General features: G+C 40.4%; 1 protein-coding gene across 1 annotated transcript in view; it reads left to right on the top strand.

The window, feature by feature from the left end:
• The first annotated feature begins 16,983 nt into the window (after positions 1-16,983).
• The window catches only part of DNAH6 (dynein axonemal heavy chain 6), a 299,272-nt gene continuing 295,328 nt past the window's right edge, over positions 16,984-20,927 (top strand). Inside the window, exon 1 of the mRNA XM_065890616.1 lies at positions 16,984-17,208. Coding sequence (XP_065746688.1) covers positions 16,984-17,208 — 225 coding nt within the window. The remainder of the gene's footprint in view (positions 17,209-20,927) is intronic.

The raw sequence follows: 20,927 nt of genomic DNA, 5'->3' as shown, positions 1-20,927 counted from the left end.
CTTGATGAGTCTGGCTAATAGTTTATCAATTTTGTTTATCTTGTCAAAGAACCACCTTTTAGTTTTATTGATCTTTGCTATCATTGACTTCATTTCTTTTTCATTTATTTCTGATCTGATCTTTATGACATCTTTGCTTCTGCTAACTTTGGGGGTTTTTTGTCCTTCTTTCTCTAATTGCTTTAGGTGTAAGCTTATGTTGTTTATTTGAGGTGTCTCTTGTTTCTTGAGGTAGAATTGTATTGCTATAAACTTCCCTCTTAGAACTGCTTTTGCTGCATCCCATAGGTTTTGGGTCATCGTGTTTTCATTGTCATTTGTTTCTGGTATTTTTTGATTTCCTCTTTGATTTCTTCAGTGATCTCTTGGGTATTTAGTAGTGTATTGTTTAGCCTCCACGTGTTTGTATTTTTTTACAGATTTTTCCGGTAATTGATATCTGGTCTCATAGCATTGTGTTCAGAAAAGATACTCGAACAATTTCAATTTTCCTAAATTTACCAAGGCTTGATTTGTGACCCAATATATGGTCTATCCTGGAGAATTTTCCATGAGCACTTGAGAAGAAAGTGCATTCTGTTGTTTTTGGATAAAATGTCCTATAAATATCAATTAAGTCCATCTTGTGTAATATATCATTCCACCTTGTGTTTCCTTATTTATTTTCATTTTGGATGATCTGTCCATTGGTGAAAGTGTGGTGTTAAAGTTCCCTACTATGATTGTGTTACTGTCGATTTTCCCTTTTATGGCTGTTACCATTTGCCTTATGTATTGAGGTGCTCCTATGTTGGCTGCATAAATATTTACAGTTGTTATATCTTCTTCACGGATTGATCCCTTGATCATTATCTAGAGTCCTTCTTTGTCTCTTGTAATAGTCTTTATTTTAAAGTCTATTTTGCCTGATATGAGAATTGCTACTCCAGCTTTCTTTTGATTTCCATTGCACGGAATATATTTTACCATCCCTCCACTTTCAGTCTGTATGTGTCCCAAGGTCTGAAGAGGGTCTTTTGTAGACAACATATATACGGGTCTTGTTTTTGTATTCATTCATGCAGTCTATGTCTTTTGGTTGGAGCATTTAATCCACTTAAATTTAAGGTATTTATCGAAATGTATGTTCCTATTACCATTTTGTTAATTGTTTTGGGTTTGTTATTGTAGGTCTTTTCCTTCTCTTGTGTTTCCTGCCTAGAGAAGTTCCTTTAGCATTTGTTGTAAAGCTGGTTTGGTGGTGCTGAATTCTCTTAGCTTTTGCTTGTCTGTAAAGGTTTTAATTTCTCTGTCGAATCTGAATGAGATCCTTGCTGGGTAGAGTAATCTTGGTTTTAGGTTTTTCCCTTTCATCAGTTTAAATATGTCCTGCCACTCCCTTCTGGCTTGCAGAGTTTCTGCTGAAAGGTTAGCTGTTAACCTTATGTGGATTCCCTTGTATGTTATTTATTGTTTTTCCCTTGCTGCTTTTAATATTTTTTCTTTGTATTTAATTTTTGATAGTTTGATTAATATGTGTCTTGACGTGCTTCTCCTTGGATTTGTCCTGTATGGGACTCTCTGCACTTCCTGGACTTGATTGACTATTTTCTTTCCCATATTAGGGAAGTTTTCAACTATAATCTCTTCAAATATTTTCTCATTCCCTTTCTTTTTCTCTTCTTCTTCTGAGACCCCTATAAGTCGAATGTTGATGCATTTAATGTTGTCCCAGAGGTCTCTGAGACTCTCCTCAATTCTTTTCATCCTTTTTTCTTTATTCTGCTCTATAGTAGTTATTTCCACTATTTTATCTTCCAGTTCATTTATCCGTTCTTCTGCCTTAATTATTCTGCTATTGATTCCTTCTAGAGAATTTTAAATTTCATTTATTGTGTTGTTCATCTCTGTTTGTTTTCTTTATAGTTCTTCTAGGTCCTTGTTAAACATTTCTTGTATTTTCTCCATTCTATTTCCAAGATTTTGGATCATCTTTACTGTCATTACTCTGAATTAATTTTCAGGTAGACTGCCTCTTTCCTCTTCATTTGATTGGTCTGGTGGGTTTTTACCTTGCTCCTTCATCTGCTGTTTGTTTCTCTGTCTTCTCTTTTTGCTTAACTTACTGTGCTTGGGGTCTCCTTTTTGCAGGCTGCATGTTTGTAGTTCCCATTGTTTTTGGTGTGTGCCCCCAGTGGGTAAGGTTGGTTCAGTGGGTTGTGTACGCTTCCTGGTGGAGGGGACTAGTGCCTGTGTTCTGGTGGATTAGGCTGGATCTCGTCTTTCTGGTGGCAGGACTGCATCCAGTATTGTGTTTTGAGGTGTCTGTGACCTTAGTATGATTTTAGGCAGCCTCTCTGCTAATGGGTGGAGTGTGTTCCTGTCTTGCCAGTTGTTTGACATAGGTTGTTACAGCACTGTAGCTTGCTGGTCGTTCAGTGGAGCTGGATCTTAGTGTTGACATGGAGATCTCTGAGAGATCTTTCACCATTTGATATTACATGGAGCTGGGCAGTCTCTGGTAGCCCAATGTCCTGAACTTGGCTCTCCCTGCTCAGAGGCACAGGCTGATTACCCGGCCAGAGCACGAAGATACTGTCAGCCGCCTGGCTCAGAAGAAAAGGGAGAAAAACAGAAAGAGAGAAAGAAAGAAAGAAAGGAAGGAAGGAAGGAAGAAGAGAAAAGAGTTATTAAAATTAAAAATTAATTGAAAAAAAAGGACAGACAGAACCCTGGGACAAATGGTAAAAGCAAAGCTATACAGACAAAAATCACACAAAGAAGCATACACATACACACTCACAAAACGAGAAAAAGTAAAAATATATATATGTCTATATTAAAGTTTAGAAAAAGGAAGAGAGCAACCATATCAATAAACAAATCTACCAATGATAATAAACTCTAAATACTAAATTATGATGATCATAAAAGCAGAAACAAATTAGATGCAGAAAGCAAACTCCAAGTCTACAGTTGCTCCCAAAGACCACCACCTGAATTTTGGTATGATTCGTTTCCTATTCAGTTATTCCACAGATGCAGGGTACATCAAGTTGATTGTGGAGATTTAATCGCTGCTCCTGAGGCTGCTGGGAGAAATTTCCCTTTCTCTTCTTTGTTCGCACAGCTTCCGGGGTTCAGCTTTGGATTTGGCTCCACCGCTGCATGTAACTCGCCTGAGGGCATCTTTTCCCCACCCACACAGGACGGGGTTAAAGGAGCAGCTGATTAGGGGGCTCTGGCTCACTCAAGCCTTGGGGAAGGAGGGGTATGTAATGTGGGGCGAGCCTGCAATGGCAGAGGCCGGCATGACGTTGCAACAGCCTGAGGCGTGTCGTGTGTTCTCCCGGGGAAGTTGTCCCTGGATCGTGGGACCCTGGCAGTGGCGGGCTGCACAGCTCCTGGGAGGGGAAGTGTGGATAGTGACCTGTGCTTGCACACAGGCTTTTTGGTGGCTGCAGCAGCAGCGTTAGCGTTTCATGCCCGTCTCTGTGGTCCACGCTGATAGCCGTGGCTCATGCCCATCTCTGGTGCTCATTAAGGTGGTGCTCTGAATCTCCTCTCCTCCCACACCCCAAAACAATGGTCTCTTGCCTCTTAGACAGTACCGGATTTTTTTCCCAGGCTCCTTTCTGGCTATCTGTGGTGCACTAGCCCCATTCAGGCTGTGTTCATGAGCCAACCGCAGTCCTCTCCCTGGCATCTGACCTCCGAAGCCCAAGCCTCAGCTCTGCCCCCTACCACCGCGGCAAGTGAGCAGAGAAGCCTCTCAGGCTGGTGAGGGGTGGTCAGCACTGATCCTCTCTGCAGGAATCTCTCCACCTTGCCCCCTACACCCCTATTGCTGAGCTCTCTTCCGTGGCTCTGAAGCTTCCCCCCCCACAACTCCCGTCTCCACCAGTGAAGGGCTCCCTAGTGTGTGGAAAGTTTTCCTCCTTCACAGCTCCCTCCCAGAGGTGCAGGTCCTGTCCCTATTCTTTTGTCTCTGTTTTTTGCTTTTGACCTACCCAGGTACGTGGGGAGTTTCTTGCCTTTTGGGAAGTCTGAGGTCTTCTACCAGCATTCAGTAAGTGTTCTGTAGGAGTTGTTCCACATAGAGATGTACTTCTGATGTATTTGAGGGGAGGAAGGTGATCTCCATGTCTCATTCCTCCGCCATCTTGAAGGTCTCTGCCAATAGTCTTTATTTTAACGTCTATTTTGTCTGATATGAGAATTGCTACTCCAGCTTTCTTTTGATTTCCACTTGCTTGGAATCTTTTTTTCCATCCCCTCACTTTCAGTCTGTATGTGTCCCTAGGTCTGAAGTGGATCTCTTGTAGACAACATATATACAGGTCTTGTTTTTGTATCCATTCAGCCAATCCACTCTTTTGGTAGGAGCATTTAATCCATTTACATTTAGTGTAACTTTTGATATGTATGGTCCTGTTACCATTTTCTTAATTGTTTTGGGTTTGTTATTGTAGGTCTTTTCCTTCTCTTGTGTTTTCTGCCTAGAGAAGTTCCTTTAGCATTTGTTGTAAAGCTGGTTTTGTAGTGCTGAATTCTCTTAGCTTTGGCTTGTCTGTAAAGGTTTTTTTGTTTGTTTGTTTGTTTTTTAACATCTTTATTGGAGTATAATTGCTTTACAATGGTGTGTGAGTTTCTGCTTTGTAACAAAGTGAATCAGCTATACATACACATATATCCCCATATCTCCTCCCTCTTGCATGTTCCTCACGCCCTCCCTATCCCACCCCTCTAGGTGGTCATGAAGCACCAAGCTGATCTCCCTGTGATATGCAGCTGCTTCCCACTAGTTATTGGTTTTACATTTGGTAGTATATATAAGTCCATGCCACTCTCTCACTTCGTCCCATCTTACCCTTCCCCTTCCCTGTGTCCTCAAGTCCATTCTCTACATCTATGTCTTTATTCCTGTCCTGTCCCTATGTTCTTCAGAACCTTTTTTTTTTTTCAGATTCCATATATATGTGTTAGCATACAGTATTTGTTTTTCTATTTCTGACTTACTTCACTCTGTATGACAGACTCTGGGTCCATCCACCTCACTACAAATAACTCAATTTCGTTTCTTTTTATGGCTGAGTAATATTCCATTTTATATATGTGCCACAACTTCTTTATCCATTCATCTGTCAATGGACACTTAGGTTGCTTCCACGTCCTGGCTATTTTAAATAGATCTGCAATGAACATTGTGGTACATGACTCTTTCTGAATTATGGTTTTCTCAGGGTATATGCCCAGTACTAGGACTGCTGCATCATATGGTAGTTCTAGTTTTTTAAGGAACCTCCATACTGTTCTCTATAATGGCTGTATCAATTTACATTCCCACCAACAGTGCAAGAGAGTTCTCTTTTCTCCACACCCTCTCTAGCATTTATCGTTTGTAGATTTTTTGATGATGGCCATTCTGACTTGTTGAGCGCCCTTTCATGTGTTTGTTGGCAATCTGTATATCTTCTTTGGAGAAATGTCTATTTAGGTCTTCTGCCCATTTTTGGATTGGTTTGTTTGTTTTTGTGATATTGAGCTGCATGTGCTGCTTATATATTTTGGAGATTAATGTTGTCTCAGTTGCTTCATTTGCAAATATTTTCTTCCATTCTGAGTGTTGTCTTTCCGTCTTGTTTATGGTTTCCTTTACTGTGCAAAAGCTTTTAAATTTCATTAGGTCCCATTTGTTTATTTTTGTTTTTATTTCCATTTCTCTAAGAGGTGGGTCAAAAAGGATCTTACCATGATGTACGTCATAGAGTGTTCTGCCTATGTTTTCCTCTAAGAGTTTTAGAGTGTCTGGGCTTACATTTAGGTCTTTAACCCATTTTGAGTTTATTTTTGTGTATGGTGTTAGTGAGTGTTCTAATTTCATCCTTTTACATGTAGCTGTCCAGTTTTCCCAGCACCACTTATTGAAGAGTCTGTCTTTTCTCCATTGTATATTCTTGCCTGCTTTATCAAATATAAGGTGACTGGGCTTCCCTGGTGGCACAGTGGTTGAGAGTCTGCCTGCTAATGCAGGGGACATGGGTTCATACCCCCGTCCGGGAAGATCCCACATGCCGTGGAGTGGCTAGACCCATGAGCCATGGCTGCTGAGCCTGTGCATCCAGAACGTGTGCTCCACAATGGGAGATGCCATAGCAGTGAGAGGCCTGCATACCACATAAAAAAAAAAAAAGATAAGGTGACCATATGTGCGTGGGTTTATCTCTGGGCTTTCTATCCTGTTCCATTGATCTACATTTCTGTTTTTGTGTCAGTACCATACTGTCTTCATTACTGTAGCTCTGTAGTATAATCTGAAGTGAGGGAGCCTGCTTCCTCCAGCTCCATTTTTCTTTCTCAAGATTGCTTTTTCTATTCGGGGTTTTTCCATACAAATTTTGAAATTTTTTGTTCTAGTTCTGTGAAAAATACCATTGGTAGTTTAATAGGGATTGCACTGAATCTGTAGATTGCTTTGGGTAGTATAGTCATTTTCACAATGTTGATTCTTTCAATCCAAGAACATGGTATATCTCTCCATCTGTCTGTAAAGGTTTTAATTTCTCTGTCGAATCTGAATGAGATCCTTGCTGGGTAGAGTAATCTTGGCTTTAGGTTTTTCCCTTTCATCACTTTAAATATGTCCTTCCACTCCCTTCTGGCTTACAGATTTTCTGCTGAAAGATCATCTGTTAACCTAGTGGGCATTCCCTTTTATGTTATTTGTTGCTTTTTGCTTGCTGCTTTTAATATTTTTTCTTTGTGCTTAATTTTTGATAGCTTGATTAATATGTGTCTTGGCATGTTTGTCCTTGGATTTATCCTGTATGGGACTCTCTGCACTTCCTGCACTTGATTGACAATTTCCTTTCCCATATTAGAGAAGTTTTCTACTATAATCTCTTCAAATATTTTCTCAGTCCCTTTCTTTTTCTCTTCTTTTTCTGGGACCCCTATAATTCGAATGTTGGTGCATTTAATGTTGTCCCAGAGGTCTCTGAGACTGTCCTCAATTTTTTTATTCTTTTTTCTTTATTCTGTTCTGTGGTAATTATTTCCACTATTTTCTCTTCCAGGTCATTTATCCGTTCTTCTGCCTTAGTTATTCTGCTATTGATCCCTTCTAGGGAATTTTAAATTTCATTTATTGTGTTGTTCATCTCTGTTTGTTTTCTTTTTAGTTCTTCTAGGTCCTTGTTAAACGTTTCTTGTATTTTCTCCATTCTATTTCCAAGATTTTGGATCATCTTTACTATCATTACTCTGAATTCTTTTTCAAGTAGACTGCCTCTTTCCTCTTCATTTTTTTGATCTCATGGGTTTTTACTTTGCTCCTTATTTGGCTGTGTATTTCTCTGTCTTCCCATTTTGCCTAACTTGCTGTGTTTGGGGTCTCCTTTTCACAGGCTGCAGGTTCGTAGTTCCCATCGTTTTTGGTTTCTGCCCCCAGTGGGTAAGGTTGGTTCAGCGGGTTGTGTAGGCTTCCTGGTGGAGGGGACTAGTGCCTGTGTTCTGGTGGATGAGGCTGTATCCTGTCTTTCTGGTGGACAGGACTGCATCCAGTGTTGTGTTTTTTGGTGTCTGTGAACTTAAAATGATTTTAAGCAGCCTCTCTGCTAGTGCGTGGGGTTGTGTTCCTATCTTGCTTGTTGTCTGGCATGGGATGTCCAGCACTGGAGCTTGCTGGTCATTTATTCGTGCTGGGTCTTAGCATTGACATGGAGATCTCTGGGAGAGCTCTTGCTGCTTGATATTACATGGGTCCAGGAGGTCTCTGGTGGGTGGTCCAATGTCCTGAACTTAGCTCTCCCACCTCAGAGGCTCAGGCCTTACACCAAACTGGAGCACAAAGACCCTGTCAGCCACACTGCTCAGAAGAAAAGGGAGAAAAGAAAGAAAATAGTAATATAGTAAAATAAAGTTATTAAAATAAAAAATTTTTTAAATTATTAAAATAAATAATTAAAAAGTAATAAAAATAAGAGAGCAACCAAACCAATAAACAAATCCATCAATGATAACAAGCACTAAAAAGTATACTAAGATACACATAAGAATCAGAAACTATTCAGTCACATAGAGCAAACCCCAAGTCTACCGTTGCTCCCACCATCCACAGCCTCAATTTTGGGAGATTTGTTGTCTATTCAGGTATTCCAAAGATGCAGGGTACATCAGGTTGATTGTGGAGATTTAATCTGCTGCTCCTGAGGCTGCTGGGAGAGATTTCCCTTTCTCTTCTTTGTTCACACAGCTCGTGGGGTTCAGCTTTGGATTTGGCACCGCCTCTGCATGTAGGTTGCCTGAGGGCATCTGTTCCTGCTCAGACAGGATGGGGTTGAAGTAGCAGCTGATTAGGGGGCTCTGGCTCACTCAGGCTCAGGGGAGGGTCGGGTATGGGATGCAGAGCAAGCCTGTGGTGGCAGAGGCTGGTGTGACGTTGCAACAGCCTGAGGTGCACAGTGTGTTGTCCCGGGGAAGTTGTCCCTGGATCATGGGACCCTAGCAGTGGCAGGCTGCACAGTGGGGTGGGGAGGTGTGGATAGTGACCTGTGCTTGTACACAGGCTTCTTGGTGGCTGCAACAGCAGCCTTAGCATCTCATGCCCTTCTCTGAGGTCTGTGCTGATAGCTGCAGCTTGTGCCCATCTCTGGAGCTCATTTAGGTGGTGCTCTGGATCCCCTCTCCTCGCGCACCCCAAAACAATTATCTCTTGCCTCTTAGGCAGTTCCAGACTTTTTCCCGGACCCGCTTCCGGCTAGCTGTGGTGCACTAGCCCCCTTCAGGCTGTGTTCACACAGCCAACCCCAGTCCTCTCCCTGGGATCTGACATCCGAAGCCAGCCGAAGCCTCAGCTCCCAGCCCCCACCTTCCCCGACAGTTGAGTAGACAAGTCTCTCAGGCAGGTGGGTGCTGGTTGGCACCGATCTTCTGTGCGGGAATCTCTCCACTTTGCCCTCTGCACCCCTCTTGCTGTGCTCTCCTCCGTGGCTCCAAAGTTTTCCTCCCACCCCTCCCCCGTCTCTGCCAGTGAAGGGTCTTCCTAGTGTGTGGAAACTTTTCCTCCTTCACAGCTCCCTCCCAGAGGTGCAGGTCCTTTCCCTATTTTTTGTCTCTGCTTTTTCCTTTTACCCTACCCAGTTACGTGGGGAGTTTCTTGCCTTTTGGGAAGTCTGAGGTCTTCTGCCAGCATTTAGTAGGTGTTCTGTAGGAGTTGTTCCACATGTAGATATATTTTTGATGTATTTGTGGGGAGCAAGGTGATCTCCATGTCTTACTTCTCGGCCATCTTGAGGGCCCTCTGTCAGTGACTACTTTTTATATTTACCACATTATATATATTTACTATCACAGGAGTCAGCAAACTTTTTCCTTAAAGACCAGATAGTAAATATCCTGGGTTGAATAGTCTCTATCAAAACTACACAACTCTATTTAGTGCAAAAACAGCTATAGAAAATATCTAAAGAAATGGTCATGGCTGTATCCCAATAAAGCTTTATTTACAAAAAAAAGCAGCAGTATGGATTTGACCCATAGGATAGTATTCACTAACTCCTACTCTATGCTATTAAGATTCTGATCCTAGTTCCAACCTGTGGCAGAGGGAGGGGTGGTTCTCATCCCAACACGAAATTCTCAGACACCAGAAAAGTGTCTACAATTCAACTCAATTCTGACAAGGATTTACCTGGAGATTGTGTCAGATCCCACAGTTTAAGGGTTCAGTCCCACAAGACTTCCCCCTCTCCCCCACTTTAGACTCTAGGCACAAACCCAATCAGCTATAGAATGGAAGTTCCCATGGTCTCTCTGAGCTCAGGGGACCATCAGTGGTCACATGTGAATGACATGAGGCTCTGAGACCATCAGTGTTGATTTGTTTACTGGATACAGGTTCTTTATAATGTAGCATTTGACAGAGATCCTGACTAATATTTTCAGGAAGAAAAAGGAGTCTTTAGTAGAATTTCTAAATAAAGGAAAGTCATTTTCTTACTATTCCCATTGCATCACACCACATCTAGAATCTCACCTTCAGTTCTGAGAGCCATTTTAGTGTAGAATTAGTAGGAGTTCTGCAAAAATATCATACATAGACTAAAGAAACTGAAATGTCGGGAGGGAGGGATTCAAAGAAGGAAGATTAAGGGAAAGATATTTCTGCCTTCAAATATTTTAAAAGAGATCATGGGGGCAATTTGCAGAACGGGCAAGGAAGTAGATTTTGACATCTACCAAAAAAAGAACTTTCTGACAATTAGAACTGTCCAGCAGTGGCATAGAAGTCACACATTTCCTGTAACTGGCAGTGATCAAACATGAGAAGCCTACCTTTTGAGCACCATTCCTTCCTTGTGTATCCAGCAGACCTACTGGACACCCATTCTGTTCTCTTTAATAGCACTTCTTAAATTTAATATGCAATGAGCCACCTGAGAATTATTAAAATGCAGACTGATTCAAGAGGTCTGGGGCAGGATCTGATATTCTGCAGTCTAACAGGCTCCCAGGGAATGCTAATGCTGCTGGCTTATACAGCACATCTTGAATAGCAGGACCCTGTGGCTGAGGCCCTTGGACTTGGTTGGACATTGGAATCACCTGGGGAAGGGGACGCTAGAAAAAACCCTGATGTCTGGGTCTCTCACTCTTAGTTTAATTAGGATGGTGTGTGGTCTGGGTGTCAGGGTTTTCAAAACTCTCTAAGTTACCCCTAACACAAAGTTAAGTTTAAGGAGCACTGCTCTATGGTCTTTCAAAACATTCAACACTGGGTCAGAGATCACTTCTGCAAAGACCTTTAATTGGAATAAAAGTATCTGGGCTTGGGCAGGTCATCTCATTCATGAATAATTAACATCGGTTCAACATTTTTGAGGAAAACTTTGTAATCATCATTAAATCTCATAATGTGTAGGACATTAGACCATAGAATGTCCCACGCCCCCTCCAAATAGCTAAGATGAGAAGCTATTGCCCTGATTCAAAATATGTGACTCAAAACCTCCTTTGGCTGTGCATTCATTTGACCACAAGGTGGTGATAGAGCAACAAAACATGATACCACAACCACAACCACCACCACCACCCTCACCCCAGAAAGTTGAGCTATGTGACCTACACTTAAGGCCAGAACACTTGCAGAGCAGGTATAATTCCCAACTCTGAGGGGTGATTGGTCACAGGCTCCTTTGAGAATTTAACAGCTATAGACAAATGTACACCCACAAACATGAATACAATTTTAAGCAGTTCACAGACCCTGAAATTAAACTGTGGACAGTCAAGCCTAAAGATGAGTTACCCCCCCACCCCAGTATAAATTATTTGGAGCCTGAGCACCTCCATCCTTAGGAGCAGCTGACCTCACCTACTACTTCACAGAGAAAAAAGAAGAAATCTGGCCCAAGTCTACCCATTTACCTAACCCACTTCGACCTTCCTTCCCTCCACACGGAACAGGGTGGCTCTTCTTTACACTGAAGGCTAAATCCTCCACCAGTGTTCCTGATCCCTTCACCCTGGCCTCCACCAAGTTCATGGTCTCTCTATTTTATGCTCTTATATATTTTCTTGTGCTAATTTAAAAATAACTCACTTTTCTCAATACAAAAGTGGTATATGGCTTTTATTTTTAAATATACAGAAAAGCAAAGGATATAACTTAAAATACCCATGAATCTCATAAACGCTTATGTTTTTCTTCCATAGAGTTTGCTGAGTTTACATACACTTGTGCTTTGTTATGCAAACTGTTTTATGACCTACTTAATCTAACATCTTTTAATCTTCATATATTTTCACCTGCAGATGTGGTCCTTAACCAGAGATGTTCATTTGATTCATCTATAGAAATTTTTTTTTTTCATCTATAGAAATTTTTAAGCAGATATTTGCCTAAATGCCAATTCCAAAGATTCTTATTTACCAGGTCTGACATGAGCCTAGAAATCTGTATGTTTAGAAAAGCCTCAAGTGATTTTGAAGCATAATTCTAGGAGTACGATTGTTACTTTAAAAAAAATGTTTGTGCATAAAGACAATTTTATTATTTCTTGGATAAACTTTACTAAAGTATAACTTAAATACAATTAGCTACACCCATTTTATGTATACATTTTAAAAATTTATTGCAATAACATTAGTTTATGACATATAAATTTCATGTGTATAACATTATATTTCAACTTCTGTATACACTACAGCATGCTCACCACCAAAAGTTTAGTTTCCACCTATCACCATAGAGTTAACCCCCATTTCCTCCTCCCCACCATCTCCAGTCCCCTCTGAAAATCACTTCTCTGTTCTCTGTATCTATCTTTTTGGTTTTGTTTGGTTAGGTTTGTTCATTTATTATTACTATTTTATATTCCATATATGAGTGAAATAATATGGTATTTGTCTTTTTCTGTCATTTCATTTAGCATAGTACCCTCAAGATCCATCCATGTTGTCTCAAAGATTTTATATTTTATATGGCTGAGTAATATTCCATTGTGCATAAATACCACATCTTCTTTATCCATTCATCTATTGATGGGCACTTAGGTTGTTTCCATATTTGGGCTATTGTAAACAATGCTGTGATGAACATAAGGGTGCATGTATTTTTTTTAATAAGTGTTTTTGTATTCTTTGGATAAATAACCAGAAGTGGAATAGCTGGATCATATGGTATTTTTATTCTCAATTTTTTGAGGAATGTCTATACTATTTTTCATGGCAGCTGCACCAATTTACATTCCCATCAACAGTGCTATATTGTTACGATTCTCTTAATTCCTGTGAGTTCAGCAATACAGTTAAAATAATGTGCCTTGGAGTTTATCCAAACATATAGGTGTTTCACTTCAGGAATTTTTCAGAATATAGTCCACCGTACATCCAGTAGCAGAATTCCAAGATTAATATTATAGAATTTTAACTATTAAAGTTGATGGATCTCAGGGCTTCCCGGGTGGCGCAGTGGTTAAGAATCTGCCTTCCAATGCAGGAGACACAGGTTCTAGCCCTGGTCCAGGAAGATCCCACATGCCACGGAGTAGCTAAGCCCATGTGCCACAACTACCAAGCCTCCGCACACCCTAGTGCCCATGCTCCGCAACTAGAGAAGCCACTACAATGAGAAGCCCGCGCACCGCAATGAAGAGTAGCCCGGCTCTCCGCAACTAAAGAAAGCCCATGCGCAGCAACACAGCTAAAAATTAATTAATTAATTAATTGAAAAAAAATAAGTTGATGGATCTCAATTTGTATCTTAGCTCTGCCATTTGCCACTTCTGGACTGATCTTGGGTAAATTACATAACCTCTTTAAGCCTCAATTTCCTTAGTGGTGGAGTAGGTACAATAATACCTCTAAAATAATATGAAGCTGTTGCAATGAATAGTATGATGGTGAAGAAAACTTCACAAAGGATCCAGCATATAAATCTTAACTTCATGTTCACTAAGTTTTAACCATTTTTACTTAGTATTACTGTTTTCTTAATCTAGTTCTCATAAACCTTTCATAGCCTAGTTCTTTAGCTATGAAATGGGAATTTTAGGTTTGTTGGAAGTATTTGAGATAATAAATACAAAACATATAGTACAGTACCTGGTACATAAGGAGCACCCAATAAATAGTAACAATTATTGCTACTTACAAGAGCTCTGAAACAATCAATAGGCAATAAACAAAGCTCTTGTTTGATAATGAATATGACATCTTGCCACGTTAAAAAAATAAGTTTGGAGAGATTTGGTGAGTAGTGTTCAATACAGCGATACCTTCATAAAACTCTATGTGTCCATGTCTTCTATCCTGCACCCTTCTTGGTTCTTGGAATGAATGCTCTTAGCTGCATAAGGTAACATTAGAATACAATCACCTTCATCGACTAACAAAGAAATTCTTGAACTGAGGAGCAATATACTATGTCTCCCCCACATAAACTTTGAAAGCAACAGATTAAAATATTCATTGCACATCCAAAATGAAGTCTATTTTGGGGTGTGTGTCTAACACTGCATATTATTATAATATGCTTTTATGTATACTGGGTTGGTTTTGAATTTTTTTTCATTACTGGTTTATATTTTATTGGCTCTGATTGATTACCTGTGTGTACCTTGCATCTCTGGGGAATTAGTATTTATTATGTCTACATTTGAAGTTTATCTGAATTGTTTCTAAACTGAAATTACTCCACTGCTGTGTGCTGTTCCTGATTAAGGATTAGGAGATCTGTATTCCAGTTTTACCTCTGCCAGGACTAGGTGCCTGACCTGGAGTAAATTATTTACTTTCTCTCTGGGTCTCAGTTCTCTTATTACCAAAATGAGGGTGACTTCCCTGGTGAACCAGTGGATCAGACTCCATGCTCCCAATGCAGGGGGCCGGGATTAGATCCCTGGTCGAGGAACTAGATCCCGCATGCATGCCACAACTAAGAAATCCGCATGCTGCAACTAAGGGTCCCACATGCTGCAACTAAGACCCGTCACAGCCAAAATCAATCAATCAATCTTTAAAAAAAAAAATGAAATGGGGGAGTAATTGGATTGAGTGATCTGTTTTCTCCATTCCAGCTCTATTATTATATGAGCCTCTCCTTTGTAAGTGGTGTCATGCCTGCATGGAAAATACATACCTGAGTATCTTAAGACTGAGAAAATTCAGGTTGTGAGTATGATATGTAAAGCACCTCATACAGGACTTTGCTTTCAAGGCAAGAAACAAATATCAAGGTGTTTTTTTTTAGGGGGGGCGTACCAAAAAGGACAAAATATAATAATAAGTTTCAGCGGTGATTATGTCATTTTGGAGGGGCGGTTGAAAACCAAGCCTCTGCCATGTGGTGTAACATTTCCCCGAGGCAGGTAAAAGGCTGCTTCCCCAGATCACTAACGGGGGTCAGGTAACTTCAGTAAGCAACCTGCACGGGGCATCGGTGGGGTCGCTTCCATACAGCATTAGCAGCAGTCTTTGGAGACTTAATCCGGTGGGTCTAAATGCCAAACAAGATCCAGGGTCTGCTTTGGTGAATACGGTGCAGGGACCAATTAATATGGGCTCGGGCTTTGCCTGACACTAAGTTACCTTCCAGGCGGAAAAGAACATCAGCAGAAAAGGACACGATGAAGTCTGAGCGGAAGAAGAGCCCGCATTTCCTAGCGCCTTAGGACACTCCCGGGAGGAGGTCGGTGGGTGGGGCAGAGACGCAGGACGGTCGCTCCCTCAGAGAGCGGGACGTGAACTGTCTACGCAGGCACTTGATTCTTCTAACCACAGCAAGTTAGATTAAAGCGAATGCCAAGGCAGCCTCAAGCCTCTCGAGGGGCAACAGAAAAGATTCCTGGAGGAGGAGGGAGGTGCAGTGAGCGTGGGTGGTTGATAAGCGAAGGAACAAACATAAGCAACCAACTCCTTTGGCTGCCTGGCCTTCCAGCCCAGCCCGTGAACACTGCCCAGCACGGAGAAGCCGTCAGGTCTAGTGCGAGCTCTCCAGCAATCAGTGACGTAAGGAAATTTCCAGAGACAGTCATTGGCTCGACTGCCCGGCACAGTCCTGGACCCAGAGCTGCAGTTGGCTGAGGGGTTGCCGTGGCGACAGGTCGCGCACAGGCGCAGTGAGCCTCAGTGGAGGCCTGGTGGCTGCTAGGCAACGGGAAACATTCTCGGCTTAGAGACAACTTTCTACTCCTAGACCTACTTTTTCTCTGTCTCAGGAGACCGTCTGAGGCGGCTGCTGGTCTAGTCTGACTTGGTGAGTCCTGAGGAATCGAGCTGTGGGGCTAAACTCCGAGGCGGGAGACTTATGCTTTTGGAGCACATAAGGAAAGGCTCAAAGAGGCAGAGAGGCAGAGAAGGCCAATGGAAAGGCATTTTAGTGATACCTACTACCTACCTAGCAATTTAGAGGGCTGGAAACCGAGGAACAGAGCTATCAAGAGACTTGTCCAAGGTCACACACGGAGTGGTCAGGTCTGGACCTCTGCTAGTCAGTGTGGTAACCACTAGCCACAGGGGGCTAGTCTGAATTGAGATGTGCCCTAAAGGTGAAATACTTTGAAGACGTAGTAACAAAAAAGAAACTATCATATTAATAAGTTTTATATTGATTACATGTTGAAATGATAATATCTTGTACATGTTAAATAAAGAACATTATTAAATTAATTTCCTTTTTTGTTTTTGAATGTGGTTACTTGAAAATTTTAAATTGCATAGGAGATTTGCATTATATTTTGGTTGGCCAGTGCTGATCTAGACTAAAACCTGGGCCTGCTGACACCTGGTTCAAGACCTCGTGTGTTGTAATACTGTTATTAAGTAAAGTATTTCCACCCATCTGGTGGGACCGGAGTGTGAGGTGGTGAGGGTACAAGACCGCTACAAAAGGCTCATAGTTCTAGTGTTCTGGGACCTTGCTTATGAATCAGAATCTGCCTTTTCACAAGCTCTTCAAGTGATTCTCATCCACATAAAATCTCCAGAAGCGCTGTTTTACGCTTTAGCCTTCAACTCTTTTTTCCCTTTATTTGGTTTCTCTGTGAGTACCTAGGCTATATATCTCAGATTACCTGCATTAGAATTACCTGCATTTTGAACACTACCCCGACCCCCAGAATTATTTTGCATACTCAAGTGTGAGAAACGATCTCAGTATAATGGCATTTCTCTTCATCCTTCCAAATCTGGACCATTGTGGTCCCCAAATCAGAGGCAGCCAACAGCATCACCCAGGAAGTTATTAGAAATGCAAATTCCTGGGTCCCACCCCAGCTACGGGGCTTCTAGAAGGCCAGGCATAGTTCCAAATTTTCATTCCTCTGGTTTAGGTCCTCAGTTTGGGAAGAATGGGGTAACTTTGATGATAGGTTTTCTTTGGGGATAAGCAAATTCAGCTCTCCGTGGTTCTTAAAACCCCTCCACTTAGCCCTACTTCCCCAATCCTTTTGCTCTACTTTTCATTTTTCTTTTCTTGACCCTAACCCCTCTCCAGGAGTGAAGATGGCTTTTCGTGTCTCAGACAATGAGTTGGACCTGGAAAGTATTGGAGAGCTGATGGAAAACCCTGCACTTACAAGACTGAACAGTTTAAAAGCAAAGGGAAGACTGAGTTTTGTAACACCCACAGAAAATGAAGCTGATACACAATTCCTGACATTTAAGCACACTACAAAAGCTCAGGAGAGGACAAGAAAACGACAGCAGCCTATAAAACTAGAGCCTCTGGTAAGTTTGAAAACCAGCATTTTAGCCACCTTTGGCTACAGAGGATGTTGCTTTGGGGGATGGAAGTAATTTCTAGACTCTTAATTAACAAAGAAGGAAAGAAAACCTGAAAGTTAAGACTTGTTTATGAAATTGTAAACACACTTATTTATTCAAAATTATTGAGCTCTAAATACTGTTTGAGGTGGTGGGATGTAGTGGTGAACAAAGTTTTCTAGCAGATAAATTCTCTCTAGCATTATGTACAATATGGATACTTAACTATGTAGGCTGTAAGGCTTTTAGGTGCTAGGGTACCATTTGATAGTAGGAACTTCAGTAGGAGTAATATATATAATTACATAATTGTATTATTTTTAAAATAAAAATAAGTAAAGCCTAGTGTCATGAAAAATTTTGTACATGTCTGAAAATAGTTTTAAGAATCCATTTATGCCCTTGGATAATTATATATCCATGTAAAAGAGCAGTGAAAGTGCTTTAAAAAGTAAAAAGTGAAAGTTCTCACTTGGACCTTCAGATGTTAACTCCTGTTGTTAGTGTTTGCCTTTCAGGCTGTTTTATATGTTTATTCAAATATATGTGTATATATATATATATATATATATGTATGTGTTTGTGTATAAACATATAGCTTTAAAGAAAGATTATACAGTACATACTGATCTTCAAAGTACTGATTTCACTAAAACATATGGAAGTCTTTCCAATTTGTGCATACAGAGGTATCTTCTTTTTTTTTTTTTTTTTAATAGAAGATGTTGGGGATAGGAGTTTATTAATTAATTTTTTTATTTTTGACTGTGTTGGGTCTTCGTTTCTGTGCGAGGGCTTTCTCTAGTTGTGGCAAGCGGGGGCCACTCTTCATCGCGGTGCGCGGGCCTCTCACTGTCGCGGCCTCTCTTGTTGCGGAGCACAGGCTCCAGACGCGCAGGCTCAGTAGTTGTGGCTCACGGGCCCAGTTGCTCCGCAGCATGTGGGATCTTCCCAGACCAGGGCTCGAACCCGTGTCCCCTGCATTGGCAGGCAGATTCTCAACCACTGCCCCACCAGAGAAACCCCAGAGGTATCTTTTCTAACAGCTGCACTGTGTTTTGTTGCATGGATGTGCCATAATAGAGTACCTATTAGTTGTTCTCCTAAAAGGAGTTCTGGTTATTTCCTTTTCATTCTGTTGTTGTTATTATTTTGCTGTTGCAGATAATGCTGCATTGAATGACTGCCTTTGGACAGATAAAAGTGGATTTTCAGAAGTGGCGTTTTGTAGGTCATAGAATATGTACGTTTTAATTTTGAAAACTATGGCCCAACTGTGCTGAAAGGTTTACCTTTGCACCTACGATGTATAAGAGGTCCTGCTTACCTACATCCTTGCCAAAACTGATGCTATCAGTTCTCTTAGTTTTGCTAGACTGATAAGTTAGAATGGCATCACATTGTTGTTGTGATTTGCATCTTATTAATGAAGTTAATTGTATTTTCATTCATTCATTGGCATGTATGTAACTTATTTCGTGGATTCTGTTCATAATCACTGTCTACTTTAAAATTTGATTGTTTGCTTTTTTCCTATCAGTTTCTGAGGTTTTTAGAAACATATATATATAATGTATATATGTGTAACTGAATCACTGTGCTGTATACCTGAAATTAACATGATATTGTAAATCAACTATATTTGAATTAAAAAAAAATAATAAAAACATATATATACATATATATTATGGGTGTTAACCCTTATTCCATTGCTTCTCAAATTCAGGTACTGATTCATGCTGGAGGAAAACATTCTTGAAGGTCCATAGTGCTCATTTGTTATTTTTATTTTAATGTTACTTTATGTGAAAAACGGTTTACCTAGGGATTAATTCAAAATTTTAATAAACAAATTAACATCTTAAATGCAAAGAAAACTACACAGCCAATTGCAATTCTGATTAACAGAAAATGCAAAGTAACAGATGTTGTTGACACTGAACTTCCATTTGCAAGGTGGGTATGACACTGCCTGCAGCTGCTCTCTTCTCCAGAGAGCAGTGTGCCTGCACTTTGCATTGTGGGGAGTTTTGGGGCCTCTCTACTATTTTTTTCCCATGGAATTAGTATTAAACCTTTTACACTTGTTTCTTTCTGACGGGTTTACCTTCATGTGGCAAAAGTGTATAATTAACCCTTGATGATTAAAGTAGTTCCATTTGACATCAGTGTGATAAATTTATGTATATTGACTTCAACGCCTACTACATGCCAGGCTCTGAGTCATACTCTGGGGATACAACAGTGAACAAGGGAGAACAGATTCCTGTTGACATTCTAGTAATCCTAAATAATTAAACTGAAGAACGTCATCTAATGATAGGTGCTGTTAAGAAAATAATATAGGGAATGTGGTCAAGACAAACAGCAGGCTACTTTAGATTGGGTGACTACAAAGGTCTCCCTGCGGAGATGTCATCTGAGTGAGTCCCAGACTATAGCCTTTATCACCTGCCAGACTGTGAATGGACAAGCCTTCAGAGATTACAGTCCCCAGCCCTTGAGCTGCCTCAGCTGATGTCAAGTGGAGCAGAGGCAAGCTGTCCTCACTGAGCTCTACCTACATGGTAGATTTTTAAGCAAAATAAATGTTGTTGTTCTGTTTTAAGTCACCAAGTTTGGAGCATTTTGTTATGTACTAGGTGACTGGAACAATATAACAAATACATGAATATAGTAGTTCTGCAATATTAAAAATACTAAGGAATAAAGTGAAAATGACATAAATTTCTACCACATGGAGAGAGTAGCTTAGTATTCAAGAGACTAATTTCATGTGTATAGGTACATGTAGTTTGATTTGTTCTGACAGAGTTAGTAATACTATGTTTGTTCTTTTTATCATTGCCATCCTTCCCCTCTCCTCCCCTCCCCTTCTTTGTTCTTTTCTCCTCCTCCTATGCCCACCTCCCCACCTTCCTCCTCCTCTCTCTCTTCTTCTCTTCCCTCTTTCTTTCCCTCTCCCACTCTTCTTCTTTTACATTTTTCCTTACCTTCAATTCTCCAATCTCTGACCCCCATTTCTATAGTATCTATCATTAACAACAATCTGATGTACAGATTTTCTCCATGCTCAATTTTATATAAATGGATAAATACACAAAAATACATATTTTTACATATTTTTTTATGAATACACAAGATAAAAAGATGTAAATTATAACATCAAAAACATAAAATGTGGGGGGGGATAAAATGGAGAGCTTTAGAATGCATTCAAGTTTAAGTTATTATCAACTTAAATCATTACAAATATAAGATTTTTTTAAGTGAGTTTCATGGTAACTACAAAGCAAAAACCTATAGTAGATACACAGAAGATAAAGAGAAAAGAATCTAAGCTACTGAACTACTGAAGAATATTATCAAATCTAAAAGGAAGAGAGCAAGAGAAGAAAAAAGGAGCAAAAGAATCATAAAATAGCCAGAACATAATTTACAAAATGGCAATAAGTACATACATATCAATAATTACTTTAAATGTAAATAGACTAAATTCTCCAATCAAAAGACACAGACTAGCTGATTAGATTTTTTTAAATAGACCCATCTATTTTAAATTTCTTATAGGCATCTACATGCTGCCTACAAGAGACTCACTAGAGATGTAAGGGTACACACAGATTGAAAGTGAAGGGATGAAAAAGGTATTCCATGCAAATAAAACCAAACGAAAGCTGGGG

The sequence above is a fragment of the Phocoena phocoena genome, chromosome 14, assembly GCF_963924675.1.
Source record: "Phocoena phocoena chromosome 14, mPhoPho1.1, whole genome shotgun sequence".
Classification (NCBI taxonomy): domain Eukaryota; kingdom Metazoa; phylum Chordata; class Mammalia; order Artiodactyla; family Phocoenidae; genus Phocoena; species Phocoena phocoena.
Note: the sequence above shows the minus strand (reverse complement) of the source record. Positions and strands in the feature narration are given on the sequence as shown.